Source organism: Populus trichocarpa, chromosome 13 (genome assembly GCF_000002775.5).
Source record: "Populus trichocarpa isolate Nisqually-1 chromosome 13, P.trichocarpa_v4.1, whole genome shotgun sequence".
Taxonomy (NCBI): Eukaryota; Viridiplantae; Streptophyta; class Magnoliopsida; order Malpighiales; family Salicaceae; genus Populus; species Populus trichocarpa.
The window spans coordinates 10387320-10415161 of record NC_037297.2 but is presented as its reverse complement, the minus strand read 5'-3'; the positions used below and the strand labels follow the sequence as shown (position 1 = coordinate 10415161).

At 30.6% G+C, this 27842-nt stretch overlaps 2 protein-coding genes across 3 annotated transcripts; both read left to right on the top strand.

The window, feature by feature from the left end:
* The first annotated feature begins 17390 nt into the window (after window positions 1–17390).
* LOC18104355 (uncharacterized) lies at window positions 17391–20920 on the top strand. Its single transcript, XM_024583588.1, has 2 exons — window positions 17391–18469; window positions 20545–20920. The coding sequence occupies exons 1-2, from the start codon at window positions 17552–17554 to the stop codon at window positions 20674–20676; spliced, it is 1050 nt and encodes a 349-aa protein (XP_024439356.1). The 5' UTR covers window positions 17391–17551; the 3' UTR covers window positions 20677–20920.
* Window positions 20921–23557: 2637 nt separating this feature from the next.
* On the top strand, window positions 23558–25554 carry LOC18104356 (uncharacterized). 2 transcript variants are annotated; one of them, XM_006376118.3, is made up of 2 exons: window positions 23558–23705; window positions 24454–25554. In XM_006376118.3, the coding sequence occupies exon 2, from the start codon at window positions 24666–24668 to the stop codon at window positions 25203–25205; it is 540 nt and encodes a 179-aa protein (XP_006376180.1). In that variant the 5' UTR covers window positions 23558–23705; window positions 24454–24665; the 3' UTR covers window positions 25206–25554. The 2 variants fall into 2 exon arrangements, with proteins under 2 accessions (XP_006376180.1, XP_024439357.1); XM_024583589.2 differs by having other exon boundaries at window positions 23629–23781.
* The last annotated feature ends 2288 nt before the right edge of the window (window positions 25555–27842 follow it).

Below are 27842 nucleotides of genomic sequence, written 5' to 3'. Positions count from 1 at the left end.
GATTATAAATAAAGTAAGTTACAACCTTAAGAAATAAGAGATAGAACATCATCTTCAATAAATAAGATAGTCTAAAGATCAATACCCTAGTCATCCTTTTATGTTTAACATGAGTAACTTAGTTATTTCCACAATTTCTTGCAACCCTAACCCTTTTTTTATATAAAAAAAAATAACTAACAAATACATAAATTTTCACAAGAAAAAACCCATTTTGTATGAAATATGGTAAAAAGAAAAAAGGGTTTTCAAAATTGAAATGGTTGATATTTTAGAGATTATAAATAAAGTTGGGTTAGAACCTTAAGAAATAAGAGATAAAACATGGGCCAAATCTATGGGAACAAAGAATAAGAGAAAAAAGATGAGAGGATGATGAGGTAGAAAAACATAGATAAAGAATAAAGATAGGAAAGAGAATTTTTTTTCTCGAACGCACTGAAAGTATGTTAAATTTACCGGTTATAGCTTTCATAACCTATTTTTAACACTCTAACTATAAATTGTTTCCAAAAAACAAAAATAAAAATTCTAAATCCTAAAAATACATGTTCTCAATCATCCTTATTCTTTTCAAAATGTTAACCATTGGCATGTATTTCATGATTTTTAATATTTTGTGAGCCTTGAGCAAGAGAGAATAAACACAAAAAAATTGAAATAAATAAGAAAAAGATTGAAAATAAAATAATGAAAAATAAAATGAGAAATGTAATAAAATCAAAGCAAAAGAAATGATAATAAGAAAATGAGGAAATAAGAAAAATTAAAAAACAAGAGAAAATAAGAAAAATCAAAATATTTGTGTGAGGGTTGGATATTCTTATGCATGTTTTTACTGTCCAAACCATGTTTTCATAATATTTCTAATACTTCCATGAAATTTCATAATCCTACCCAAGCATAGAAAAAAAAACGAATCCAAATTGTTGACATTTAGGTCACATATTTATATTTTTATAAATATTTTAATGATAAAAATAATATGAAAATTAAACTAATAATATGTTTAGTTGAGAATAAGTTTTAAACAAGTTTATACAAATATCTTATCAACAATTATGAAGGATTACATAAAAAAAATCAAGAAGCCCAAGAAGGAAGTATGTTAAAGACAATTAAGTGTTCATTTTAGTGCTTTTATATAAATCTGTATATCTCATGCTGATAGCACAAAATAAAATGATGCACACACTTCACTATGTATACATTAAAAAAGATTAATAAAAATGCATAGACGCTTCTAAAAATTCACTTAGGTTAAAATTGATAAATTTAGCATTTTACATGAATCGGTCGACCATTTGGCTTAACCAAATGAACTGGTTGGCTATTTATTCATTTCGAGATAAAAAAATGGGAATTTTGTAAGAATCGGTCAACCGATTGACTTGATCAATTTGAATTGGTCGACTATTTCAGTCGTCAATGGGACGATAATGGCTATAAATAACTAGCTTTTGCTATAAACATATAAATAACTTCTGTAATTGCAAATTTAATAAAAGAATCAGAATCTATATGATATACAAATTATTCTAAGTGCAAAAACGCATCGAAATTATCAATCCTTGATTATAATCTAATTAATGTTATTAAATATTCATATTCTAGCACAAGAGTATTTAATCTTATTCTCACTACACTTAAACACTTTCAAATCCTTTAAGTTCTCTCTTTTGAGATACAAAGATATTATAACTTTAAATTGTATTATCCACTCTATTGAGAGAATTAATTGTGATAACAAAATCACACTTGTAAACCTTTAAGAGTTAAGTATAAACTCTTGGTATTGGTGAGATAATTTCTCCAAGAAAAAATCTTGAAGAGAGCATATCTTTAAGTGGAAAAAATATCGGTGTGGATTCATTAAGTGACTATTATACCCATGAACTTGACCTAGTGAAGGAATACAAAACTCAAGATGGGTTTGGTACTTGATGTGTAAATGTAGACTTGTCGAACCACATTAAAAATCGAGTTTGCAAATTCTCTTCCTTATCTAGTTATTCTAAGCACTTAATTATGTTGTTGGTTATTATATTTATTATGTTTAATTAAATTCAATTGCATTATTTATTAATATTAGTGAAACACTTAATTTGTCCTCTCTTGAGTGTTATAATTGTCTTATCCTACAACAACACAAATATCTTAATTGAGAAACTTGGAGCATAAGCAAACACAAAGAACTTTACTCGGTGTTATTTTTTTAGATATAAACTTTAATAAGTGTTAATTAAATTTATTTATTTTTTGATAAAGACTTGTTGTCAGTGCACTAGTTTGAAATCTATATGTGATATTGATATAATCAATATGCTCTATATTAGTATAATTATCAATTCATTGATGAACTTATTGACTAATGGTATTTTCTATTTAACCCTTTCATTTTATTTTCTTTAAACATATAAAATATTATTGTTTTTCCTATAAAAATATAATATAAAGGATAGTCTTGTTATTTACTATCCAAACCACTTGTTTCATAAAATTATTCTACCAATATGATTTTGTTCTTTTTCAACCTTTTAAATAATCTAGATTTCTCATTAGCATTAAAAAAAAAAAAACCATTCTCATTAGCATAACAATGCTTCTCTCTTTTTCTCTTTTTCTTTTTGCCTCCTTGGAAAGTATCAATCCAACTTTAATCTTGAAATATAGTTTGAAAAACATTAGAAAATTAATTTTATTGAATTATTTCATTTTCAAAACCTGAAATTTTCATAGCAAGTAGCCATGACAATAAAAATTTTAAGTGACCAATTTCATAACCTATGTCCCCATCATTAAAGCTATTGCCAAATAAAATTAGAATTTTATCATTACATATCTAAATTCTATAACAAAAGAATTTGTTATCTGGAAATGTATAACAAAATTAAACCAACCACCACAGAGGTTTATCTGGTCTTTATGTGAACTAATTAATTTGACTTATAAATTTTGTTTATATATATATATAACTTGCTTTTATAACTATAGTAATTCAAATTCAAGTAAATTATAAATTGTATATTCAATTATGATTGAAAAACTGTAGTTAAATAAAGAATACTTCATATAAAAGCATATTTACTTTACAATTCCACTAAATTTAACTAAATCAATATTTATTAATATGAGTATAAAAAATAATGTGATCAAAGCCCAACTATCGAACAAATGGCTGAAATGAAAGGTAGCACCTATTTTAGAAATAATCATTAACCCTAACATTAAAAGAAATGATGAATGTTATGTTGATAAGTTTTAGAGTACCTCGAAACTTGGGGAGCAATTCTAACTGCTAATTATATACTTAACAAAGTACCCCATAAAAAGTTTTAAGAAAAAACACCATATGAATTGTGAAAATGTATAAGACCTTCCTATAAATACCTTAAAGTATGAGAATGTCTTACAAAGATAGTAATATCTGATCCTAAAAAATTCAAGATAAAACTTAAGACTGTGTGTTGTGTATTTATCGGATATACATATAATAGTAGCAATACATATAGATTTCTTGTATACAAGTCAAGTATTGAAGATATTTATCCTAATACTATTATGAAATCAAGGAATATATGCTACATTCTTTGAGAATTTGTTTCCATGGAAAGAAGCACAAGAAAATCATTTATTTAAAAGAATAATTAAGGATAGCTCAAGTAATCATCATTAATTAGAAGATGATAAATTAAAGTTTAGAAAGAGTAGGGCAAAAATAACCAAAACATTGGTCTTGATTTTTTAACATACTTGTTAAAAAATAAACTTTGAACCTACTCCAAGGCAATGTTTGTTTGGAAGCTTCATATTGGAAAGAGATAGTCAATAGTAAAATTAAATTCATTATAAATAATCATACATGGAAACTAGTGAATCTTTCTCTTGGAAATACACCATTAGGTCATAAGTGAATCTTCCTCCTAGAAGTAAACCATTTGGCCATAAGTGAATCTTTAAAAGAAAAATGAAAGTTGATGACACTATTGACAAATATAAAGTTGGACTTGTTATTAAAGGTTTTAAACAACAAAAAGGTTTGAACTATTTTAACATATAATCACATGTATCAAGAATAACTTTCATAAAAATATTAATAGTCATTTCAGTTATTAATAAGCTTGAAATACATCAAATATATGTGAAAACAATTTTTTAAAATGATGACCTTGATGAGAAGGTTTACATGGAACAACTTGATGGGTTTGTTGTTAATGGACAAGAAAAGAAAGTTTGTAGACTTGTCAAATAATTTTATGGTTTGAAATAAACACCTAAATAATAACATGAAAAATTTAATAAGATTATGTTATCAAATGAGTTCAAAACAAAATTGATAAATACATATATGTGAAAAACACGATAAAGGTTATTTAGAAAAGAGCACTTCTTTTAGAATGTCCGGCAAAATCTGAAAAACTCAGCAATGATTAATAGTGGGATGGAACTCTAATGATAAACTGAGAGTTATCAGTTGAGCATATGTATTTCTTCAGCTTACTCTGCATTCCATATTTGCGTTTTTTAGAGCACACTATGCAGAAGTTTATGTTAGTAAGAACGGATGAAGGAAATGGGAAGTATATGAAAGGAAGAAGGTTGGGTGAATTCAAAATTGTCTTCCTTTCTTCCTTTCAGTACTTTTAGGGAAAGGTACTATAATTTCATGTAGCCAAAAACACTTCCTGCCTGTAAAATGCTTTGAGATTTCGATATGTTAATTTTTCTGTTGAGAAAAATTTGCTTGGATTCAACCCATGCCTATTCAGAGTAGTGTATTGCAGCTTCTCTTGATGATGAATACTACAAGTAGCTCATTAGTCAGAGGCAGGCTCTCTCATCATTTCCACTTTTATTTTTTAAAACCTTTAGATTGTTTTCCTTCCGGTCGATAATACAAGTTGTCTATCATGTAAATTATCCTTGCCAAGTGATTATTAAGTTAGTGATGTCAACAGGTTGGTTGAATTGCTGCTGATGGGCGTTATGACAACCTTATAGGAATTTTTGGAACCAAACCAGTTCCAACTCTTGGGGTCAGTCTTGGGATTGAGCGAGTATTTGCTATAATGGAGCAGCTGCAGAAGGACCGGAATGAGGTGAGAATAGCATTTCATGTGATTTCTGTACATATCTGGGCGGGAAAAGGTCTTAATATTTATTTGTTATCATTTAGTGTTGAACTTCTATCAGAATTCAACCAAAGAAATCGCCAATTATTATCTTAATGATTTTTAAAGCTAATATTTCTGAGACATAAAAGAAATCTTTACTCATAATGGAAACACTGCATTTCTTCTTTCTATAATTTGTTAGACATGTGGCACACCCTCCCATTATATGGCATATTCTAAGTTTTGTTTATGTTCTAAAATAAATGGCTTCTACCATTCTCAAGATGCTTGATATGATCCATGTTTTGTGGGGGTAAACTTTTATTTGCTCACCATTTTGAATAAATAACCATCATTTTTGTGTCGAAAGAATAACAAAAATTAATATTGGAGGCACTAATGTACTAACTATCTCCTGTTTTTTTTTTTTTTTTTTTTTTGCAGACAACCCGACCTACTGAAACTTAGGTTCTGCTGGGAATCATGGGAAACTGAAGAGTTCCTCTAGCTACTGAATTGGCTAGTAAGCTATGGTGCGCCAAGCTGAAATCTGAATTTCTTGAGAGTACAAGATTTGATAAGCTCATTGGCCGTGCAAAAGATTTAAAAATCCCATGGATGGTGCTCGTTGGGGATAGGGAGCTGGAGATAGGGATAGTAAAAATAAAGAACCTCGAGACCAATCCTGAGGGTAGTGTAACTGGTCAGGCATTGAGTTTACTTTCCAATGATTACGAGTTTAAGTTCTCTCTGGACTACTAAAGGTTTACATGGTCGTTAACTTCAAGACTCATGAAATTAGTCGAAGTGTACGCAAACTAACTCGAACACTCATGTTAATCTAAAAAAAAAAGAACCTCGAGACCAAAATGGAGGAAGAGTTACCTTTATGCACATTTATTGATAGAGTTAAGAGACTGTTAAACCTGTGAAAATCATGTTAGGGCAAAATTTGAATGACTCAATCATTCTTCCATTCTAACACTAAACATTTGGCGTTAATTATTTGTGTGATTCCCCTCTGATTAAATTTGGTTTTGGTGCCTATTGACTATCGTAGGCATTTTGTTTAACGACCAGGATTCTTTTGAGGGCTGGTCAATGAGTGGACCAAAGTCTAATTAGCTATTACTTGTAATTTACTTAAATCTTGAATCATGATTAGGTGTTTGCTTATAAGTCGAACCAGCTTCGAAAACGTTCAATCTCGCGGCCGATTCTCATGTCTTACATCATACCAACTAATTATAAATTGTTAATTCTTTTCTTTTTCATGTTTAAAAACTCTTGTCAAAATTTCCTTTTTATTTAAACTTTATGACCATAACCAACTGTCGATTCTCAGAATTGTGAAACAGGTGTTTTTTTAGTCCCCATGATTTTTTATGTTTTGATCCTCCAATGTATTTTTTCTTCATATTTGATTACATTGCTTTGATTTACTATTGGTTTTGGTTATTTGTTTTTCATGCCTGCGTATAAGGATTTTGATGTGTCGAAGAAATATTTTATCTTTCAGTAAATGCTTGGTTTGGTGAAATAAAATTTAATTTTATTGATTTCAAATAATTAGAGTTCTAGGGGTTCAATTTGAAGATTAAAGAAATTTGCATTTTTTTTTCTTTGCTCAAATTAGAGATTGATGTGCACAGTCAAAATAAAAGTTCATGTTCTTTTTTTTTTTTTTGTCCCTCAAACTTATTTCAATTTGATTCATTCATATTGGTTTTAATTTGGATTTGACTTGGTAATTTGTTTTGGATGTCTTGATATAAGGATTTTGCAATTGAGGGAAATGTTTGGGGCTCAGTTGATGTTTAGGTTTGCAAAATAAAACAAAACCCAGCTAATATAGAACAATTAAGTATAAAGGGATCAAAATTAAAACTTAAACAAATATGGGGACTAAGGTAAAAACAGGTAGAGAAAATAGGTTAGCTCATGTGGGAGGCGTTTGCCTTATTTTTGTGGCACATGCGGTGTCTTTTTACAGTTAAACGACTGCTTCTGCGGTGGTGTTGGAAGCAGTGCACTAAGATCTTCCTGTTGGGCTAGCGCGTGGCGGTGGTGATACGATTCTAGCAAGGTTAGATTTAGATTTTGGTGTAAAATTTTATGATGTCCAGTTTTACGCTATCGAGCATAACTTTCAACTCGATCTTTGGATCGAGATGAAATTTAACCAAGAGTTTTCGGATATATTTTTCCATTTTGAGTTTAAATTTCAAGTCAATCAGAATTTTACAAGGCATCGCAATATAGGTCAAAAGATGCAATATGGATTTTGTTAATGGTTACCTTTTAACTTGTAGACTTTCTATTTGAAGATGATTCTTTTCCTAATAATAAAAGGATACCCAGCAACTAATTTTGTGCTTTTTCTAGTTCTACAAGAATCTTTAATGGGCAGCAGCAATATAATTTTCCAAGTGTAGCAAAGATTCCTTTAATGTTCTAAAATCCTTTTCTTACAAGGATTCTAGGGTTGATTTTTTCTATAGTGCAGTTTTATGCTAACAAGAATAATTTTTTATTCAACCTATTGAATCAAGCTGAAATTTTACCAGACATTTCCCAAACGTCCTGTTTTATATTATGTTAAAATTTCAAATCAATCCAACATCAGGAAGGTCTTACTATAAGGTCTAAAAGCTACCATGCAGGATTTATTTTAATTTTCTAGTTGATTTAGGATTCTTTTTTCTATTTTATTTATAACTCTTATCATTATTTTTTCAGAATTGTTCATGATGTTTTTCACCTATTATAAATAGGGTAATTTAGATTGTCCTTAGGTTTTAATCTTTCCGCCATGATATCTTGAATAAACTTGTGTTTTACGTGATGCAACACTTTTCTTTTTGGTTAAACAAAGAACAATCAAACTTATCAAAGTATAACTGACTTTGTAGTGTTCTTCCTTATACTTCTCGTTCATGAATTGATATTCTTAAGGTGGAGGTTCTTATTCCAATGGTATTAGTGCCTTTAGACAAGTTTTCATTGTGTCATACTTCTATCAAACCTGATTCTTTAGCTTTCCAGGATTTGTCTTTCTTACTTATAGGTGATGTGACCACGTGATCACAAGGTTTGCATCAATTGGTATTAGAGCTAAAATCTAAAATCGGGTCATATCTTTTTGAAAATTTTGTTTTATTTGTATTCCATAAGTTTAGTTGTGTTTTTCTAGTCTTATTCTCTTTGTATTTTTAGCATCTTAGTACTAGAAAAAAAGTGTTGTTTTGTTTTGTTACTGTTCCTAAACATATCAGTAACATAAAAAGTAAAAAAAAAAAACCACAACCAATAGAGAAACCGAATCAAACCATCTTAAAATCACTTTAAAACTGATGTAATAGTTATTTATGGTGAAATCACACTATATATTAAATTCAAGATTCTTTTGATATCGTTTGATTGGGGTTTCAATTCTGAGTTAAATTCTACTACAAATTGATCATACACAAGTTTTTAATACCTAGGCATACGATAATGACCTATAAATTGATATTTATTATGTATTGAGTATAAGGGTACCGCATTTTAAATTTGAGGTTATTCTGATATTGTTTGGTCTAGGTTTCAATTTTGATGCTTAGAATTGCGTAACGAGTCAAATTTACGTCAAGTTATAAAAACATGTTTGTTGCTGTTTTTTTTTTTAACAATTGAGTTTATTTCTATTATATATGGGTTATTTAGAAGTCAAATAAGGGTTTTCATTCATTTTTACTTCGAGTTTTTTTATTGTCCATATTTCGTATGAATTCGCTTTGCTACTCGCGAAATCGTAATCATAGTTTTGTTTTATTTGTTTTCAGTATCTTATTTATTCTTGAGTCACTTTATATATATTTGGATTTTGTTACGATAGCCATTGATTTTGGATCATTGATTTCCAGTTTTGAAAGAACCTAAAAAAAGTGAGTCGAGAGGTAAAAGGCGTAGTGAGAACAATTGAGTGAAAAGTCTTGAATTGTGTTAAACATGAGAGTTGTGAGGGTATATTTTTATTGCTAGTAATCATTTTTTACAAATTCAAAGACGTCTGAAAATCATGAATCCATGACAGTGAAAATGGATAACACCATTCAGGTGCAAGCTTTCACCTAACAACTTGAGCTTCTGATTAATGTCATGATGGATCTGAAAGATGAGATAGCTTCGATGAGACAACAAAATAGTGGGACTAATGGATTGAGAATGGGGGTTGATAAGTGAGGAACCCCTATCTGGAGGGATGTAAAAAAATTGAAATTGACTTTGTTGATTTTGTAGATGAAAATACAAATATAGATGATGATGACTATGACTTTCCATCTGTGGGAAATAGAGATCGATTTAGGCATAATCAAGCTAAAAGAATGTTAGTTTCGACCAGAACAAGAACATCTTCCATACGCGTTTCCATGTATAAAATAAGGTGTGTAGTTTGATTATAGATCATGAAAGTTGTGCTAATGTAGTACTATCCTTGTTAATAAACTGAACTTGTATATGATTAAGCATAATATACCTTATAAGTTGCAATTATTGAATGATTGTGGTGAGGTGAAAGTAACTAAGCAGGTCTTGGTTTCGTTTTCGATTGGGAAACATGTTGACGAGATTTTGTATGACATGGTTCCAATGCATGCAAGTCACATATTGTTGGGGAGACCTTGGCAATTTGATAGGAAGGTCATCTATGATGAATTTAAAAAATAAGTATTCTATTGAGAAGGATGGAAGGATATAAACCCCTGCTTCATTATCATCTAAAGAGGTTTATGAAGACCAATTGAAATTGAAAAAGAAAAGTGAAGCTGAAATAGTAATACAACAATGTGAGGTCGTGGTTACCATGCAAAAATATGTATGGAAGTAGTTAGTAAGGCGTGCATATATAAAATTATTATCAGCTACTCCTTTTATACAATGTTATTGAAGGCAAGTACAAGTAAGAAAACAACTCCAAAGGCTTCAACAAGAGGCTAAAAAGTTATCCAGTATACCTATTAGTGATTTGAGGACGAATCATCTTGATATGATCCAAATAAGGTCACATTTGGATTTTGACGAAAAATTATATATTGTCCAGATTTACGCTATCGAACATCACATTCAATTCAACAATTAGATCGAGCTAAATTTTAACTAGGAGTTTTCAGATATGTTTTTTTTATTGTGGGTTAAAATTTCAAGTTAATCGAAGTTCTACGAGGCATTATGATACAGGTTAGAAGATGCAATATTAATTTTGTTATTTGTTTTTTTTTTACTTGAGGACTTCCTATTTTGGGGCTTTTTTTTAGTTGTACAAGGATCTTTAATGGGCAACAATATAGTTTTCAAGTGGCAAGGATTCCTTTAACATTCCAAAACCCTTTTCTTACGAGGATTATTGGGCTGATTTTTTCTATTGCACAGTTTTACGCTAACAAACATAATTTTTTATTCAACTGTTGGATCAGGCTAAAATTTTACTAGATATTTTTTAAGGTCTTGTTTTATATCATGTTTCTAACATTGAAAAGGTCGAGTGATAAGACCTGGAAGCTACTGTGCAGGATTTATATTAGTTTCCTAGTTAATTTAGGATTTTTTTTTTCTATTTTATATATAACTCTTTTATTATTATTTTTTCATACTTGTATAGGATGTTTCTCATCTATTATAAATAGGGTTATTTAAATTGTACTTAGGTTTTAAGCTTTTAGCCATGATGTTTATAAACTTGTGTTTTACATAATGCAACTCTTTTCTCTTTGGTTAAACAAAGAACAATCAAACTTATCAAAATATAATTGACTTTGTGTTGGTCTTCTTTATACTTTTCGTTCATGAATTGATATTCGTAGAGTGGGGGTTCTTATTCCAATAGTGTTGGTGTCTTCGGACAAGTTTTCATTGTATTTCACATCTATAAAACCTGATTCTTTAGCTTTTCAGGTTTTTTGTTTAATAAAAAAATATATTTTAAAATAAATTAAATCATAGTTTTTTTGTATAAATATCTATTTTAATTATTAAAAAAACTCAATAAAATAAAATTTTAAAACTACGGCATGCAGATATATAACCATAGTTATCAGACCCGACTTAGGGGTTGACCAGGCCAAGGAGCCGGGTCCCGGGTTACAAGGGTTGACCTGGGTCAACCTGGAAAAAATTAAAAAAATATATTTTAAATTTTAATATTTCATATGAAAAAATTAAGAAACAATCCATGTAAATATAGGCTATACATGTTATAAATAATAAAGTTTAAAAGATTATTTCAAAAGGTTTTTTTATCCCATATTGAAAAGATGTTATGTTAGTATGTTATCATTTTAAGTTAAAGTATTTAAACCAAAAATATTTTTTTATCCCACATTGAAAAAATATAACTTTTTTCTTGTGAACATAGAATATATATATATTAAAGGGCTTCAAATCCCACATTAAAAAAATAATTTTTTTCTTGTAAACATAGAATATATATACTAAAGAGTTTCAAATCCCGCATTGAAAAAATAAAACATGTTTCTAATATTTATATAGTGAACTTTGAAATGGGTTAATAACCAACTAAAAAATATATAAAAAAAGGTTTCTAGTTAGGAAAAAAACACATTTGAAAAAAAAAAGAGTCTCATCTGGGTTTTTGCTGGGTCGCTGGTCAACCCAACAGGTTAACCAGGTTTTGCCAAGTTTTTATTCATCTTAGTCCTTTATCATATTCACACTGGTCTAGTCACCAGATCAACCAGATCCAGGATCAACCTGTTGCACTAATCAGGTTTAATAACTATGTATATAACTAGTATTTTGATATAACTTATAAGTTTCAAAGTGACAAGCTCATCACAAGTCACAACCCGATTTATTTTATTTATTAATTGAGTGACCGTAAAGGTCGAGTGTTCGAATCTCCGTTGAAGCAAAATAATTCGAGTATAAGAGAAAATTGGTTGAGATATTTGTTTAATCGATTTATTACCAGATACACGTTGTAGCTTGAACGTGAACGCGTGGAGGTTGCTGGTTCGAACGGGAGAGAAGCTAATATTTTGTGCCTTAAAAAAAGGTGGGCCAGACGATGACAAAAGAAAAATAATAAATGCTTTGGCGCGCGGTCCTAACTCTGGCTCATGCGCTTGGGCTGTTACGTAATAAGCGGAGTTTTTGAATTGGTCTTTTGGCTTTGTTTTTTATCTTTTAAGTTTTTTTTTTTTTTAATTTCATTCTTTATTAATATGAGGTTTTTATTTCTTTTGGTTTTATGTCCTTTCCTGTCCTTTTTTTTAATTTATCTTTTAATATAAAATTTTATTTTATTTTTTAATATTGAATTGATGATAAATCGATTATTATATTTTTTATTATATAATAAAAGTTTTGTAATTTTTTTTTAATTTCATCTTTTAATACGAGATTTTTAACTTTTATAGTTTTTTTTTTCATTTTTTTTATCTTATTTTTTTAATTTTATCTTTTAATATGAGATTTTTATTTAGTTTTATCTTTAGATATTGGATTGATTTTTTTGAATCTGTATCCAACGAACAAGGTTATGTGAAACAACTCTTATATAATTTAATTTGAAATTCATGCTAACAAAATAATTAGATCAGGATTTCTCAAGTTTGAACCATTATACTGAGTTTTATAATAATGCCAAGAAGTTTTTATAATTTAAATATTATTTTTTAAAATTTAAATTTTTTTTATCCCATCCAAGTAAGAACGCAGTGAATAAACTAGTAGATCTAGAATTTTCCAAGTTAAAAATTATCATTTGTTATTCAATTTTAGTACTTATCACCATAATGAATCTATAAGCCACAAACTTCAATCATATCCTTAAAAAAAAAAAAAAGTGTTTAAGATAAAGTTTTGCTTAACAATAGTTCTCACACGTTGAAAAATAATTTCAACGGTGAATTATGTATCTGTTAAAATAAAAAATTATTAGAGTCTGTAGAATTAATTAAGATATAAATAAGTTGGTCCGAACATCTATATTAATAATATATATATATAAAAAAAAAAAAAACTAGGTGAGGCCAAAATATTAAACAGCCATAACTATGGCAGCATTATGTCATTAATTAGTTGCGATTTCAGTTGCCGGCCTTGTGGCCGGAGAGCCCCTAATAAATAGCCGTATTTTTACTTAAAGACGATGAGCCATCCAAATAAATAAATAAATATTTCTCTCTCAAAAAACTGTATCAAATAACTCCAAAATTTCAAAGTAAGCTCTATCTATTTCAAACTAAAATTAGAAATGAATAACATGATTTTGACATTTTCCTTACAAAAATTAAAAAAAAAAACATTTAATTTGAAGTGTCGACATCTTATCATATGCATCATGCATAGCATGATTTTAATTAAATTTGAAATATTTCCAAAAAAAATAAAAAAAAAATGATTCTAAGGCTACTTAAATATTTTATAAAATATATCTTACAAAGTGATGTGGCGTTTCATTGCATGGAAAAACTTTCAAATTATAAAAAATTAATTTATCATGATTAGAAAATAATAATTATGGAATTTATTACCTAATAAATCACTAATTACAACCTCCCACATCATTTAATAACAAGGTCTTTGTAAGGAATTAACTATATATATAGCATAATGCTGCATGCCTTCATTACGTGTACTGTCCGCCTATCCTCCTAAAACTAATAATGCTATCTATGCAAATAAATAAATCCAACAAAAGTTTCAAATGAAAACAAAAAAAAATGCAAAAAATCCAAACTAACTAATATAACAATTGTTGTTTTTATATTAAATAATTATTTATATTTTATTTTCTAAATGAATTAGAGTGGAATTTGATCAATTGTTCATAAATTACTAAATATGAAGATATTTTAATCTTTGTTCTAATATAGGTCTTTTTCTGTTCATTTAATTTTAAGTGATGTTTTAAAATCATTTTATATGTTAATAATATTAAAAGAGGTAATAATTTTACTTTAAATTACCTTATAAAATACTATTTATTAAAATATATATTTTTTAATTTCACTCTTCAACATCCCATTCTTTTTTTCTTTTTTTTTTCTCTCAATATCATCCTTTTAATATTAGGTTGTTTTGAGAATTTTGCTTTGTAATTTTCTTTAAGTTAGGTTATATACTGATTTCATGGATTTAGTTTTTTTTTAATTGATTACAACCTTCAACGTTAAATATGTTGGAAGCAAGACTTTATATTTTTTTATTTGTTTTTTATGAATTTATAATGATCTCATTACTCAAATTATGAGTTTAACATGTTAACTTGAGTTGACTTGAGTTGATTTTTTTAGGCCACTTTTTTTAATTGATTTTCTTTTTCGATTTCATCCTTAACACTGGGTTGGTTGGAAATTAGGTTTCATATTTTTTTTTTTACATTATATAGGGTTATCCCGATCTAATTACCTAGATTATAGATTTGACATGTTAACTCGAGTTGATTTTGTTTATTTTTTTATGTTTTTTTTTAATTGAGCTTCATAATTGTTTTTTGATCTTCTTTTTATGAGGTTATCCTGATCTCATGATCTAAGTCATGAGTTTGTCAGGTTAATCTTGGTTGACTCGGTGCATTTTTTAGGTCCATTTTTCAATTGAATAATTTTTTTTTCAATTTCACCCTCCAACAACTCAATTTTTTTTTTTCATTTTCATCTTTAAATATTAAGTTGTTTAAGAATTGAATGTCATAATTGTTTTTTTTTAATTTACTTTATGTGGAGTTATCCATGTCTCATGGATTTATTTATTTTTTCTCGATTTCAACATTCAACATGGAACTGTTGGAAAAGAAGCTTTATAATTTTTTTATTTGCTTTTTATAAAGTTATTCTGATCTCATGACCCAAGTTGTGGTGGGTTTAACAAATTAGCTCGAGTTGACTTGAGTTGGTTTTTTTGGATTTTTTTTATTTAATTTGTTTTCAATCTCATCCTTAAACTTTGAGTTTGTTAAAAAATGGGTTTCATAATTTTTTTTATTTGTTTTCTATGGGGTTATCCCGATTTCATAACTCGAGTCGTGAGTTTGGTAGGTTAAACCTGATTGACTAGAGTAGTTTTTTTTTCTTGTTTTTTTAATTTAATATTTTTTTTTCTATTTCATCCTTTAATATTGGCTTGATTTTGAATTGACCTTCATAATTTATTTAGATATACTTTCTATATGATTATCATGATCTCATGACCTGAGTCGCAAATTTAACAACTTAACCGGGTCGATTCAATATGTCGTCGTCTTAATATTTGAAAAAAAGTCATCAAATATATCACTAAATCAATATTAAAAAAAATATATAGTTTAATATGCATCTTATTTTAAGTTCATGATTAAATTATTTGTTTTATTAAAAAACATGTTAAAAACATTTGTATATTTTTTTTACATTAAAAAAATAATTTGACTTGTAACGCTACACAATGCAAGTCAATAATATAATATAATACTATACATACAAATATCTTTTTTTGCATATAAAAAAACTAATTTGAACTATATAAAATAATGTAAAAGAGAAAAATGAAACATACCTTTTAAAATATTAAATTGGTTGAGATGACACAAAGTTTTCTATCCAATATTTCCAGAAAAAATGGTTTTCTACCCAATATATCTTTTCCACGAGAAGAAGACTAAGTTAACAAAGAGGTTTTTGGAGTGATAAAAACTAAGTTAAAAAAAAATGGTTTTCTACCCAAGTATATTATCCATCCTTTTGGAGTGATAAAAAAAAGGTTTTTCAATTATAAGAGATTCCTAAAAATATTTATACATATCTTATCTACTACTCATAAAATAAAATAATTATATAAAAAATATTTATTTATTTAAATCAGAATAGATTGATATTTATTGAGGCAGTGTTTGATATTATGATAGTAATTATTTTTCAAAGTGTTTTTTACTTGAAAATGTATCAAAATAATATTTTTATTTTTTAAAATTTATTTTTAATATTAACATATTAAAATAATTAAAAAAATAAAAAAAATTAATTTTAAAAATTAATTTTTAATTTTTTGTCAAAATCACCTGCAAAAACCAGCAATAACTAAATTACCATTCTGGCTAGTGGAGCACGTATGTTTGGTATTGTGGTAGCTATTGTGGTTGTGGTTTGGAAAAAGTTGTTTTTATAAAAAGTACTTTTAATTGAAGTTGATTTGAAAAAATATATGTTTGGTTAAAACTGTGGTTGAAATTGAGGTAGAACAAAAGGTAGTTTAATGTGTTTGGTTAAAAAAATGCTTTTCAAATTGAGGTTATAAAATAATTTAAAAATATATATATTCCTATTGATGGTTTTTAATTTAAATATTGTAAATTTAACTACTGTTATTACATCGTGAAATAAATAATATTGATATCAAATATTTTTTATTATTCCATTAAACTGCGTGCAATTTCATCACATATAAAATCTATCCAACAAGGACTATATTTTCCATGGTTTCTTAAGCGCACAACAATATCAGGTAAAAATATCATCAAGAACAAAATTGGGATTGCAATCAAATTCTGCAAATGCTACATCATCAAACGATCTCCTTCTAATTTTTCGAATAAAACACAATTAAAAAATATAAAAAATATATATTAATATTAATGGTTTTAAATTTAAATATTGTAGATTTAATTACTACTATTGCATCATGAAATAAATAATACTTTATATAAAATATTTTTTATTATTCCATTAAATCATCTACAATTCTATTACGTACAAAATTTATCCTACAAGAACTACAGTTTCCATGATTTTTTGAGCGTGCAATAAAATTAGATAAAATATTATCAGGAATAAAATTGAGATTACAGTGCGAGTGAATTTAATTCACTCTACACTAGTTTTTCAGGAAAAAAAATATTATTCACATGATTCACTCTAAACTAGCTTTTTTTTTTAAAAAAAAAACTATTTACATAAACAAATGAACAGTGCAGTGAATTTATAATTCACTATATTGTTTTTGTTTTTTTTTTAAAAAAACTATTCAATAAATAATACGAGTAAATTAAAATTCATTCCCACTGTTAACTTGAAAAAAAAAAAAACAGTGCAATTGAAATCACTCCTATTGTTTAAAAAAAATTTAAAACTATTCACGTGAATAGTGAAGTAAAAAAGCAACCGAGAGATTCACTCGTACTGCTTCAATAAATCATGAGTTGTAAACGTGAATTACACTGGCCCATCAAAAATAAATTATGATTCTTTATTACTAAACGTTTACAGGCTGCGGTTTGCTTTAAAAGCAACCGCAGCCGCGTAGACAAACAGCCACTGACTTTACCATTAGTGTTCTAGTGTAGTGTTGCGGGGGTTACCTATCTATTAACCTAATCTCTGTCCTTGGCCATTTCTCTCCACTTTGCTATAACTGTGTAGTTTCTCTTAACTCTCCCAAACAATCAATCAACCATCACCATGGAAGGAGATGCTGCTGCTGTCACTGACTTTCAAGACTGGGAGCTCCTAGCCAACTCTGACTCGGACCTGGTTAACTCACCCATCTCAGTGGCTGATTCTTCCAGGAGTTTTGAAGAGATTGTGGCTGATACCGAAGGTATGTTCAGGTTAGATTACTTCTCTCTCGAAAATGATAATAGGTATGTTAAAACTACTCTCGATGCTACTGATGAAGGTTCTGTTGAGTCTGATAATCCGAGCTGGATCGATCCCGGCTCAGAAACTCGGTTCCAGAGGAGGAACTCTGTTGAGTTCTGGCCTGACTCTGGTAGTGATCGATCTGATGATCGCAAATTAGGTGACTTTGACGTGAAAAATGAATTGGGCGTGGTGGAAAATGAAAGGACTGATGTGGGTTTTGAAGAGATTGGGGAGATTGAGGCTAAAGAAGGGAAGTTTGAGTCACTTGAGGGTAAAGTTAGCAACTTTGAAAGGAAAAGTGAACTGGGTTTTGAAGAGAATGTGAAGGTTCACGTGGGTTTTGAAGGATTTGGGGAGACTCAAAGTAAGGATAAGGAACTGGTTAAGTTCTGGTCTGATTCTGGTGGTGATGATTTGTTTTCTGGTGATGTCGGGAAGGATCAAGTTGGGTCCGAGATTTTGGGTGAATCTGAAGGTGAAAATGAGTCCAAAGATGTGAATTTGAGTGTTGTTGCAGTAGGAGAAACGAAGCCTGGTGATGAGGTGGAGAAGAGGAAGGTGGTGTTGTGGAAAGTTCCTTTTGAGATGTTGAGGTATTGTGTTTTCAGGTTTAGTCCTGTTTGGTCAGTCTCTGTGGCTGCAGCTGTGATGGGATTTGTTATATTGGGCCGGAGATTGTACAAGATGAAGCGAAAGACAAAGAGCTTGCAGCTTAAGGTTACTGTGGATGATAAGGTAAGTTATTGCGGTTACTTAATTTGCCCATTTCAATTGCTGATAATATGGTTTATTTGGAAAAGTTTCAATGGTGTGTTTAAATTGAATGTGTACAAGTTATCTGGTTTTTTATTTTTCCTTCTAAATTTCATATTAAGATTTGGCAGCGTCTGTTGTGCAGCAATTATTTAACTTTGTATTTGATAAAGTGATATTATATCCTCTTTTTGTGGTCATATTGGCATATCTTTATCATTTTTGGGTTTTCCCCACCTCTTCTTTCTCTGTAAGTTAAGAACGAGTTCATTAAAATCAGGCACCAAACAGACTGGAAAATGAATTAACAGATAGCTGCCATTGTTTTATTTATCCAAGAAAGTTAAACAGTCTTCACTTTCCTTGCATGCTTCACAGCGCAAAAGACTTGGGGATGGTGTGGTAACAGCCTGTGCTCTCCCCTCTTCTCTTCACGAGCTAAAAGAATAGTCGCTGGTGGGAACTAGCCCTTATTTTGAAAAGTCTGAAAAAATGGGTTTCGCCGGAAAATTACTATTTATTTGAGGTTTAGTAAGTCATGACTAAGTGAATTTGTGAATTTTTTTTACCGAATTATTGGTCAGTAAATACTTTGGTGAGTGGGGTGCAATGAGCAGGCAATGTTGGTTAGGGGTAAAGTTTTTATCTGTGATGCAGGGGATGGTTTGGAAATACTGTGTTATAGTGAAAAAATTAAGAAGTGAGCTGCTATAAATGGGCAAAAAAAAGTTCATTAAGAAACGAGCCCATCAAGGAAATGAGGGGGATATTTATAGTGCAACAGAGGTGGTTTTCACCATACAAAAACTATGCTGAGGATCAATGGTATATTCATCTGTAAGTGAGGTGAAAAAGTTTTGATTGTGAGTTCCAGCCAGTTTTTCTTAATCATTCCAATGAGAAAGGACTAATTTTAGAATCCTGCCACCAAGCTCCATTTATCTTCTTTTTTTCTCTCCTTGTTTTTGAAAATACTGATAATCACAAAAATAACTTCTTGATGATAACGTAATTATTCTAAATGATTTTGGAAATCACATGATTTTTTTTACTTTGTCTGCAAGGGAATAGTTTTAGGTTAGCTTTAGAAGTATGAAATGTTGCTTTTGTCAAATTAAAAGGCATCAAACCAAGGATTTTGGAAATGCATATGGATTGTAGAAGTAAAGTTAGGAATATAATATGGGGGAATAGTTGAGATAGATGGCAAATGATGCCCCAAAAGTTTCTTATTTCTGGGGGACCTAAGTTGTTTGTTTATGATAGAAGATCTTGTAACTTTCAGTCCTGCTCTCATGCCACTTGCAAGTCTAAAAATCTAGAACAATTGTGTGATTCTTAGTGTTCAATACTTGATTTTTTGGGTAATTGATTCTCTGGTTTCTCGATATCTCATTCACATCAATTTGATTAGCTGCGTGTATAATCTTTTCCTTGGTATTTTTCCCTTCTAAATCCCACCATTTTGCATAATTTGATCGCCTAAGTTTTATTTTCCCGTCCTTTCCTTTTCCTTTTCCTTTTCCTTTTCCTTTTTATTTTCAGTGACAAGTAATGATGGGTAAGGGGTAGCTATTTGAGTTTGTCTCATACATGAGAATCCCTCAATTTCCCTCCCATTTTTTTTTGTGTAACAACATCATAGACTTTAGAGGAGATACAGCAGTTAAATCCCATATTTTGCCACTTATTATGAATCTTCATCACAAACTTTTAATTGAAGGATTAATTCCTGTTTATGCTCACAATATTTGAGTTATGCACCTGAAGTTGCAAAATTGTTGGTTTGTAAGCGCGTGCTTACTCTATTTTCCTCTTCTGCTATTCTTTGTTTACCAGAAGAGCACAGGTCATCAATCCTATAAATGGGTTTTCATGATCATTTGCACTTGAGAATTGTGGTCTGTTCCTTAAGTTTGTTAGCTTATTTCATGTGGTGGTTGTATTATATTTCTTGCACATGAATAGATGTTTCTACTGCAAACAGTATTTCATTGAGGTCAATAGATTGTTGTGCATATCCAACTTTGATTCTCATTTCTGATCTATAAATGCAGAAGGTGTCACATTTCATGAGTCGTGCTGCACGTCTAAATGAAACATTTTCAGTTGTGAGAAGGGTCCCTATTGTACGACCCTTATTGCCAGCAGCTGGGGTGAATCCATGGCCTGTGATGAGTTTGAGATAGGAATATTTTTGTTACGTAGGTGTAATGGGGAAGCATCATCTGAGCGTGTTAATCAATGACTAAATGCTTGTCTAGCTTTGCTTTATATGTAGCTGGACTGGAGTGCTTCGGATTTACATGTGTACGAACTTGAAAGGTTTTAAAATGTGTATAAGCTCTAGACTTGTGATTTCTGAACATGGTCCTGTATCATTGTGTTCATATTATATCATGGATAATAAATTCTGGACTTTTTGCTTGGTCATCCTATTCTCGACTTCGCAGCAGGTTGGTGCCTGGCATCTGCAAACAATTTTGCAGGACTGCTCAACTGAGAACTTCCATCAGGTTTGTAGCTTGGACATTTCGAATAATCAGTTTACAGTTCAAGGTTCCCAAGGCATGAGGACTTTGCAATTTAGGATAGCTTTGTGCCTTGTGCCTTGTGCCTTGTGCATTCTGCATATGGTTGCAGCTATTGCATCGATATTTCTTTGTTTCGGGTAGAAATGCATCTTCCCTGCACAGACTTGCACCAGCCAAGCCATATTGTGTGAGAAATTCCATCTTATCATCGTTAAAATACAGGAGAAGTTTTCCGGTAAGCCAGAGGATCAAATTGACAAAACAACAATTGGAAAAGTACCAATCCCAGAAATACAGGAGAAGTTAACTGCAGAAACAAGGCAGTAGCAAAGCAAAAAAGATGTGTATCCTCTTATATTTTTGGATTTCTTTTCTTTTCTTGGTTTTTAACGGGAAGTCAAAAAATGAGTAACAACACTATACATGGGAGTTGACTATGGGTGTCGGGCTCTAAATTGTTACTCCAGGTACTTGATTTTAAATGGATTGTACCATATTCTTGGAGGAATTTAAGGACTGATTGTTGTTCATTAAGGACTGATTGTTGTTCATTAAGATGAACCTCAACTGGGTGACCAAAAAGGGTCTTGAGATGATAATCTGAAATTTCATGTCTAATTTTTGGTGTCAAGTGAGGATACATCATTATTGGTCTAAGTTCATAAATAAAGGAGTGAGCCAAGAGTTTGGGGACTTATGTATTTCATGTTAAAATAAAAGGTTTTGATTGGAGCACTAAAATGAAATTAAAAAAAAAAATTAAAAAAAAAAAATTTAGAGTCACGTCGATGACTTATATTCTTTTTTTTTTTTTTGATAACCCGGGATATATGGATCAGCTTACGTGCACCACGACTAATTCTCGGGTCCACTGAACACCCTGCAAGCTCAATGGACAAATAAAACATCACGGGAGTGACAAATATGCACAAAGAGAATCGAACTCAGGTGTAGAGAAAGGAAACAAGTCCCTTTCTTCACTAGACCACGACCTCAAGTGCTGATGACTAATATTCTAATCTCATGGGTGAAAGTAGTGTACTATTACTACTAAATGTTAGTAGTGGGAGTATTATGGTAAGGAATGTAAAATTGTGAAAAATCTTATGTTGATCAAGGGAAAGTTTCTGAAATAAACCGTGGGATTTGTAGAATTTGCTATGCTATAATGTGATGTTATAATTGTTATTCTTATTTTTAAATATGCTTGTTTTTTACAAGTTCTTCAGGTGTTCCTTGAAACTACCTCGCATATGAATTGGAAATATATATGTTGATGATTAGGGAAGGTGTTATCGGATGAACATGAGTTTCTCCTAGGACTGTGATAAAAAAATTCGTACTACTAGTTATCTTATCTTATGTATTCACATTATGATTATGCGAGGGATGTTAGACGTTTGCATGTTTTTTTTATTAATATCTTTTTATTAATTTCATCCTTTAAAATTAAATTAATTAAAAATTAAATTTTTTATTAATTTCAGGTTAAAAATTTTACAAGATGTGATTTTGAGATATTAAACGAGGTTTAAAAGATTGCTGGTTTTGCTTTTTTTTTTTTCTTCTAAACTAATGTTTCTTTTTTTTATCATCGTTTTTTAGTTTAGTTTTTTTTCGGTTTGATTCTATTTATGTTAGCTCTTTATATTTTTTTTTCTATTTCACATTCTATTATTTTTTAATCTATAAATAATTTATTAAATTATAAATGTTTCGCAGTTTCACTTCCTATGATTTTTTAATCTTTCAAATTTAATACTTATTCTTTTAATTATTATTAGTTTGTTTGGGATCATTCCTTTTCTTTTCTTTTCAAATTTTATCTTCCTTAGGTATTTTTCTTAAAAATTTTGTACTCTTTTTTTTTTCATCGTGGGTTTTTTTTTAAAAAAGTTTGGTTTCCAGAAGAGCTAAGAGCTCCAATATTTTTTTTTGGAAAAATAAAATGTAAATAATTCATTTTTTATCAAAAAGAATTTTTCAAGCACATAACATTAGGGTGGTTTTAGGATTTGGAAGAAAAGGATATAAAGGTGCAAAAATGTGTTTAAAGGTATGAAAGACTAGCTAGGACCCACATTAACAGCTTGTTTGGCAGTGTGGTTGCGGGTGCTTTTCAAATAACTTTTCATACCAAAATGCATGCAAATGATGTTTTTTTATTTTTTAAAAATTATTTTTGACATCAGCACATCAAAACGATCCAAAAAGTACAAATCATATTAAATTTTAGCAAAAAAAAAATTCAAATTTTTTAAAAACACGAGTTGAACCGCGTTCCCAAATACTTCTAAGTTCCTCCTTCACTTTATCACTCTAATTGACGATGTTGCAAAAATTGGAGTAGAGACGTTAAAAATAGAAAAGGTCCCAGCATCAGCTCCATTTTCCAAGGTGCTACCATTTACCTCCTGAGTAGAGGGTGAAATTAAAAATAAAAACATAATTAAAGGATGAAAGTGACAAAAGTAAGAGTTGAGTGACCAAATGCCCCATTAACCGGATTGTTGCCACCTACATCCCAATTCAACAGTGCACACTGCACAGTGCACGATGATTTCAACACGTGCTTGTTTTTAATAGCAAGCCACCAGGAAGTTAACGATATTACAATCCTTTTTCACCGCCACCGAAAAACCCTAAACCTCCTCAACTCGTCGAATTTCCGGGAAACACCGCCGGTTAGTATGCGACCTAATCTTCTGCTTTGATTAACTTACATGGGTTATAGACCAGTTTTCTTGATATTGCCTTCAGGTTGTCATTTTTAAGGAATTAGTACCGCACCTTGTACTAAAGTTTTGTTCTTCTGAAATTTGTTGATGTTTTCTAACATTGGAATGTGACATTTTTTCTGGGTTTTGCAGACCCAAGACACTGCTTAAGATTAGTCCCCAATAGTTTGAACTAAAATTGAGTAGTGTAGGTTGTTATTTTAGTGCCGCATGTGTATGTTTGTGTGTAAATTTTTTTATTGTCGGTTTCAATTATTGCTTGATGCAATTTTCCTACAAATTATTTACTGAAAAAATCATCGCATTCCAATCTTTGTATTGCTGAGCTTCCCGGATCTTTTGAGTTTCTGATGATCTACATTACCCTCTTGGGCGTTGTTCTTCATGTGTGTGAATGAATTTAAACTTATAAACTTGGATTTTAAGTGAGTTAGATGTGGTTCTTGTTCCTAAAACATGATGAGTGTGTAGTTCCAAGACCCTGACATCATTCTTGAGATGCAATTTACTCTGGATATGGTGATATGTTTTAGTTGTTTGATTGGTTTTAGCTTGTAGTGAATGATGTTGTTGGTAAACAAGGCAACAAGTAGACAAATGCTTATGAATCTTCTCGTATTCCTTTTATTAATTGTGAGCCTTTTAAGTGGATTAGATTTGATTTGATGATGAAAACTTGTGCAATGTTTTTCAGGTTTCAGAGGAGATTTAGGTACAAGAGATTGTGCGGGTTCAGTATTTGTTTTCTAGTTTAGTAGAATTTATTTATTTTCTCAGTGTGTGAGTGAATGTGTCTCCTCCAAATAGCCTATATATTTGTTTGGTCATACTGAAAGAAAATAAATAAATATCCACTAGATAATTACTGAGCCCTATCGAAGGGTTTTCACAAGGTTTTAAGGAGCCATGGGAGGTGTCTCTTCTTCAAGAACAAACCCTAATGATTCTAATAAATCCAACTTATCGCCGAGCTCATCAATTCCTGGCAATTCCCAGAATCATAATTCATCCACAACCTCATCAAACCTTCCGCTGCCCTCTTCAGGTTTATCAGTTGCCACTGAAACCCCTGAAGCATCAGATCAATCAAAGAAACCCACTGATGCCAATGGAGATGAAGGTCAAGAAGTGGAAGAGGAAGAGGAAGAGGAAGGAGAGTGCGGGTTTTGTGTGTACATGAAGGGAGGTGGGTGCAAAGATGCTTTTATAGCATGGGAGGATTGCGTTAAAGAGGCAGAAGATAGCAATGAGGATATTGTGGAGAAGTGCCATGAGGTTACTCGGTCCTTGACAAAATGTATGGAAGCTCATGCCGATTATTACGAGCCAATTTTACAGGCAGAGAAGGCTGTCAAAGAAGAAGCTGTGAATGAGTTGAAGGAAAAGGCAGCGAAAGAATCAGAATCAAATGTGGCTGAAAAGGAAGCGGTGATAGTTGTGGATTGATGGATTGAAAAGCAATGAAGAGCTCTGGTGACCATAAATAAACAACTGATTAGGTGATTGTTGATTTTTTTTCCTTTTTTTGCCAGAAAGGAGATGTTTGCATAGATGTGCCTCTTTTGGTGCGAATTTTTTTAGAAAAAGAAGGCAATAGAGAATTGTGGAAATTAAGATTTAGTTTTGCTGTGAGCAAATTGAAAATGTTAAAGATAGTTAGTGTTCTTTGAAGGGGGAATAACAGTTAGAAGCGGCCAAGATGCTTTAACAATTGTTATTTTGAAGTATGGATGATTTGGTCCTAGAATCTTCGTAACTCAACTTAGTGTTATAGATTTTACTTCCATTAGCATTATATATTTTCTTGCCTTTTTGGTCATTGTATGAGCTACGTACTTGGTTCTCTCTGTGCTTTTTAATATTTGGTAATTGTTCATCTCTGTTCATGGGAGACAATTTCTGCCGCCAAAATGGTTGAAGACATCCCAACCAGTTTGCCCGCAAATTTCCTACAATCTTCGAACAGAAGTTTATTTCCTTGATTCGAGGAGGAAACAACACATTCAAGATGGAGGATATACGTGGTTCAGTTGAACAATCCAGACAACGACTCCCAGCTCTCAAATTACAAAGGCAATCTGCTGGCCTCCCACAAACCTTAATCGTGAAACATAAATTAAATGCTCTAAAAAATATCACCCAGTATAAATTGTCCAGCCTTGAGGATTGAAGCAACCACAATTTAAGCTTTGGACTCGTGTTTGAGCTGGGTTTCTTTAGTCAATGAAGCAAACCTTGCTCATTGTTTGTTTTTCTTGATACAACTATGATTTCAAATTTTGGTTGGCTAGAACTGGTGTTTATGTGTTGGCATTTTTGTGTTATTACATCTTATTTACTTCTTTTTTGTTTTTATTTTAGGTTGTTAATGTTTGGTTTTTGGCTTCATTACAATCATCAATGTAATCTTTTTTGTAAATTTTTCTCCTTTTTACAGTTCATTAGTTATGATCTCCTGGTTCTTTCCTTTAGGAAAATGAGGGTTGATTCTTTTCTGAACTGTTTTTCTTTACTAGAAAATAATATTTGTAACTGTTGATATGAGACCTTCTCCTTCCACTGCTCTTAAGACAGAAGTATGATCTGTTCCCTAGTTTCACAGGAAAAGACACTCGTGATGATTTTACCAGCCATCTTTATGATGCTGTGTATAATAGAGTCGAGACCTTCTTAGCTAATGAGCTTGAAAAAGGAGAAGAAATTACACCAGTACTTCCGAGGACAATTGAAGAATCAAGAATTTTAATCATAATATTCCACTGCAAGAAATTCGCTTAATACCAACAGAATAATTCTGTCGGTAAATTGCAATGATAATTACCGACGGACACGATTCCGTCCGTAATTCAGTCAGTATATACCGACGGAATACTGCGGTCAGTATATATCGACGAAATTACAGACGGAATATTCAGAATTAAAAAAAAAAGTGGTTCGATGACGTGGAAGTTTTTGCAGGTGATTTTACCAACGGAATCACCGAGGCATTCAAATCGGGATCTCCCTACGGTGACGTGACCAATTCATCGTCAGAATTTCCGACGGAATCACTGATAGAATGAGTCTGTCTGTGATTCCCTCGGCAAAAGTTAATATATTACCACTCTGCCGACCCTCTCCTCCCCTATTTCTCCTTCTTCTTCCCCATCCCAACTCTCCCCTCCCCTGCCAAACTGCAAACAACCACCCCCCCAAAACAAATCCCCCTCTTCTCAACACAAGTCATATTTCTTTAAGTTTTGTGGTCACAGCATCCGTGTTCTGATTTATTGTGGATTTTATCATTTTCTGTAAGTAAATCTATCTTTTTTAATTTTAACATTTAAATGTCAATTTTATTGTTTTTTTAGTATATGTATTTTGTTAGTGTATGTACATGTTTATTGTTATTTCTCAAACAAACTTGTAATATGAATGTATAATTTTATACTTGTTATGGTTTGTTTTAGATTTTGTAAAATTGTATTTGTTTGTAAATTGTTGAAACTTTGTTGAATTACCGAATTACATGTGTTGTGGTGAAATAATTAATAGCTTGTTTAACGGGTCCATTTTAATTTTTATTAATGCTATTGCGGAGTTGTTATTTCCGTAAATTTATATGTATAAATTTGTATGGACGTTGATAATTGATAATGAATATTTATGAGAAGTTATAATTAGCTTATTGGATAATCTCGAGGTAAACCAATATTTTTGCAAATTTATTTACCTAACATAGTTAATTAATACATGTTGTCATCATAATTTTATAGAGGTTCGATAGAAGTTATGGATGATCGTTCATTGATGTATCGAGATTCACCCCAAGGATTGCAGAGGATGGATTATTGTAATGGGGTTCAGGGTTTTATTAATTTCACAACATCTATTCCCGGAAATTTTACTGGAGACGGTATTAGGTGTCCATGTAGGAAGTGTGAAAATAAAAAATATCTGCATCCAGATGTTGTAATGATGCATCTTTTACACAAAGGATTTATGGAGAATTACTTATGTTGGTATGCACGCAGAGAAGTATTTGTTTGTAATAAGAGCATGGGAGAAAGGGTGGTTGAGTTAACTTCTAGTGCTAGCAACGTG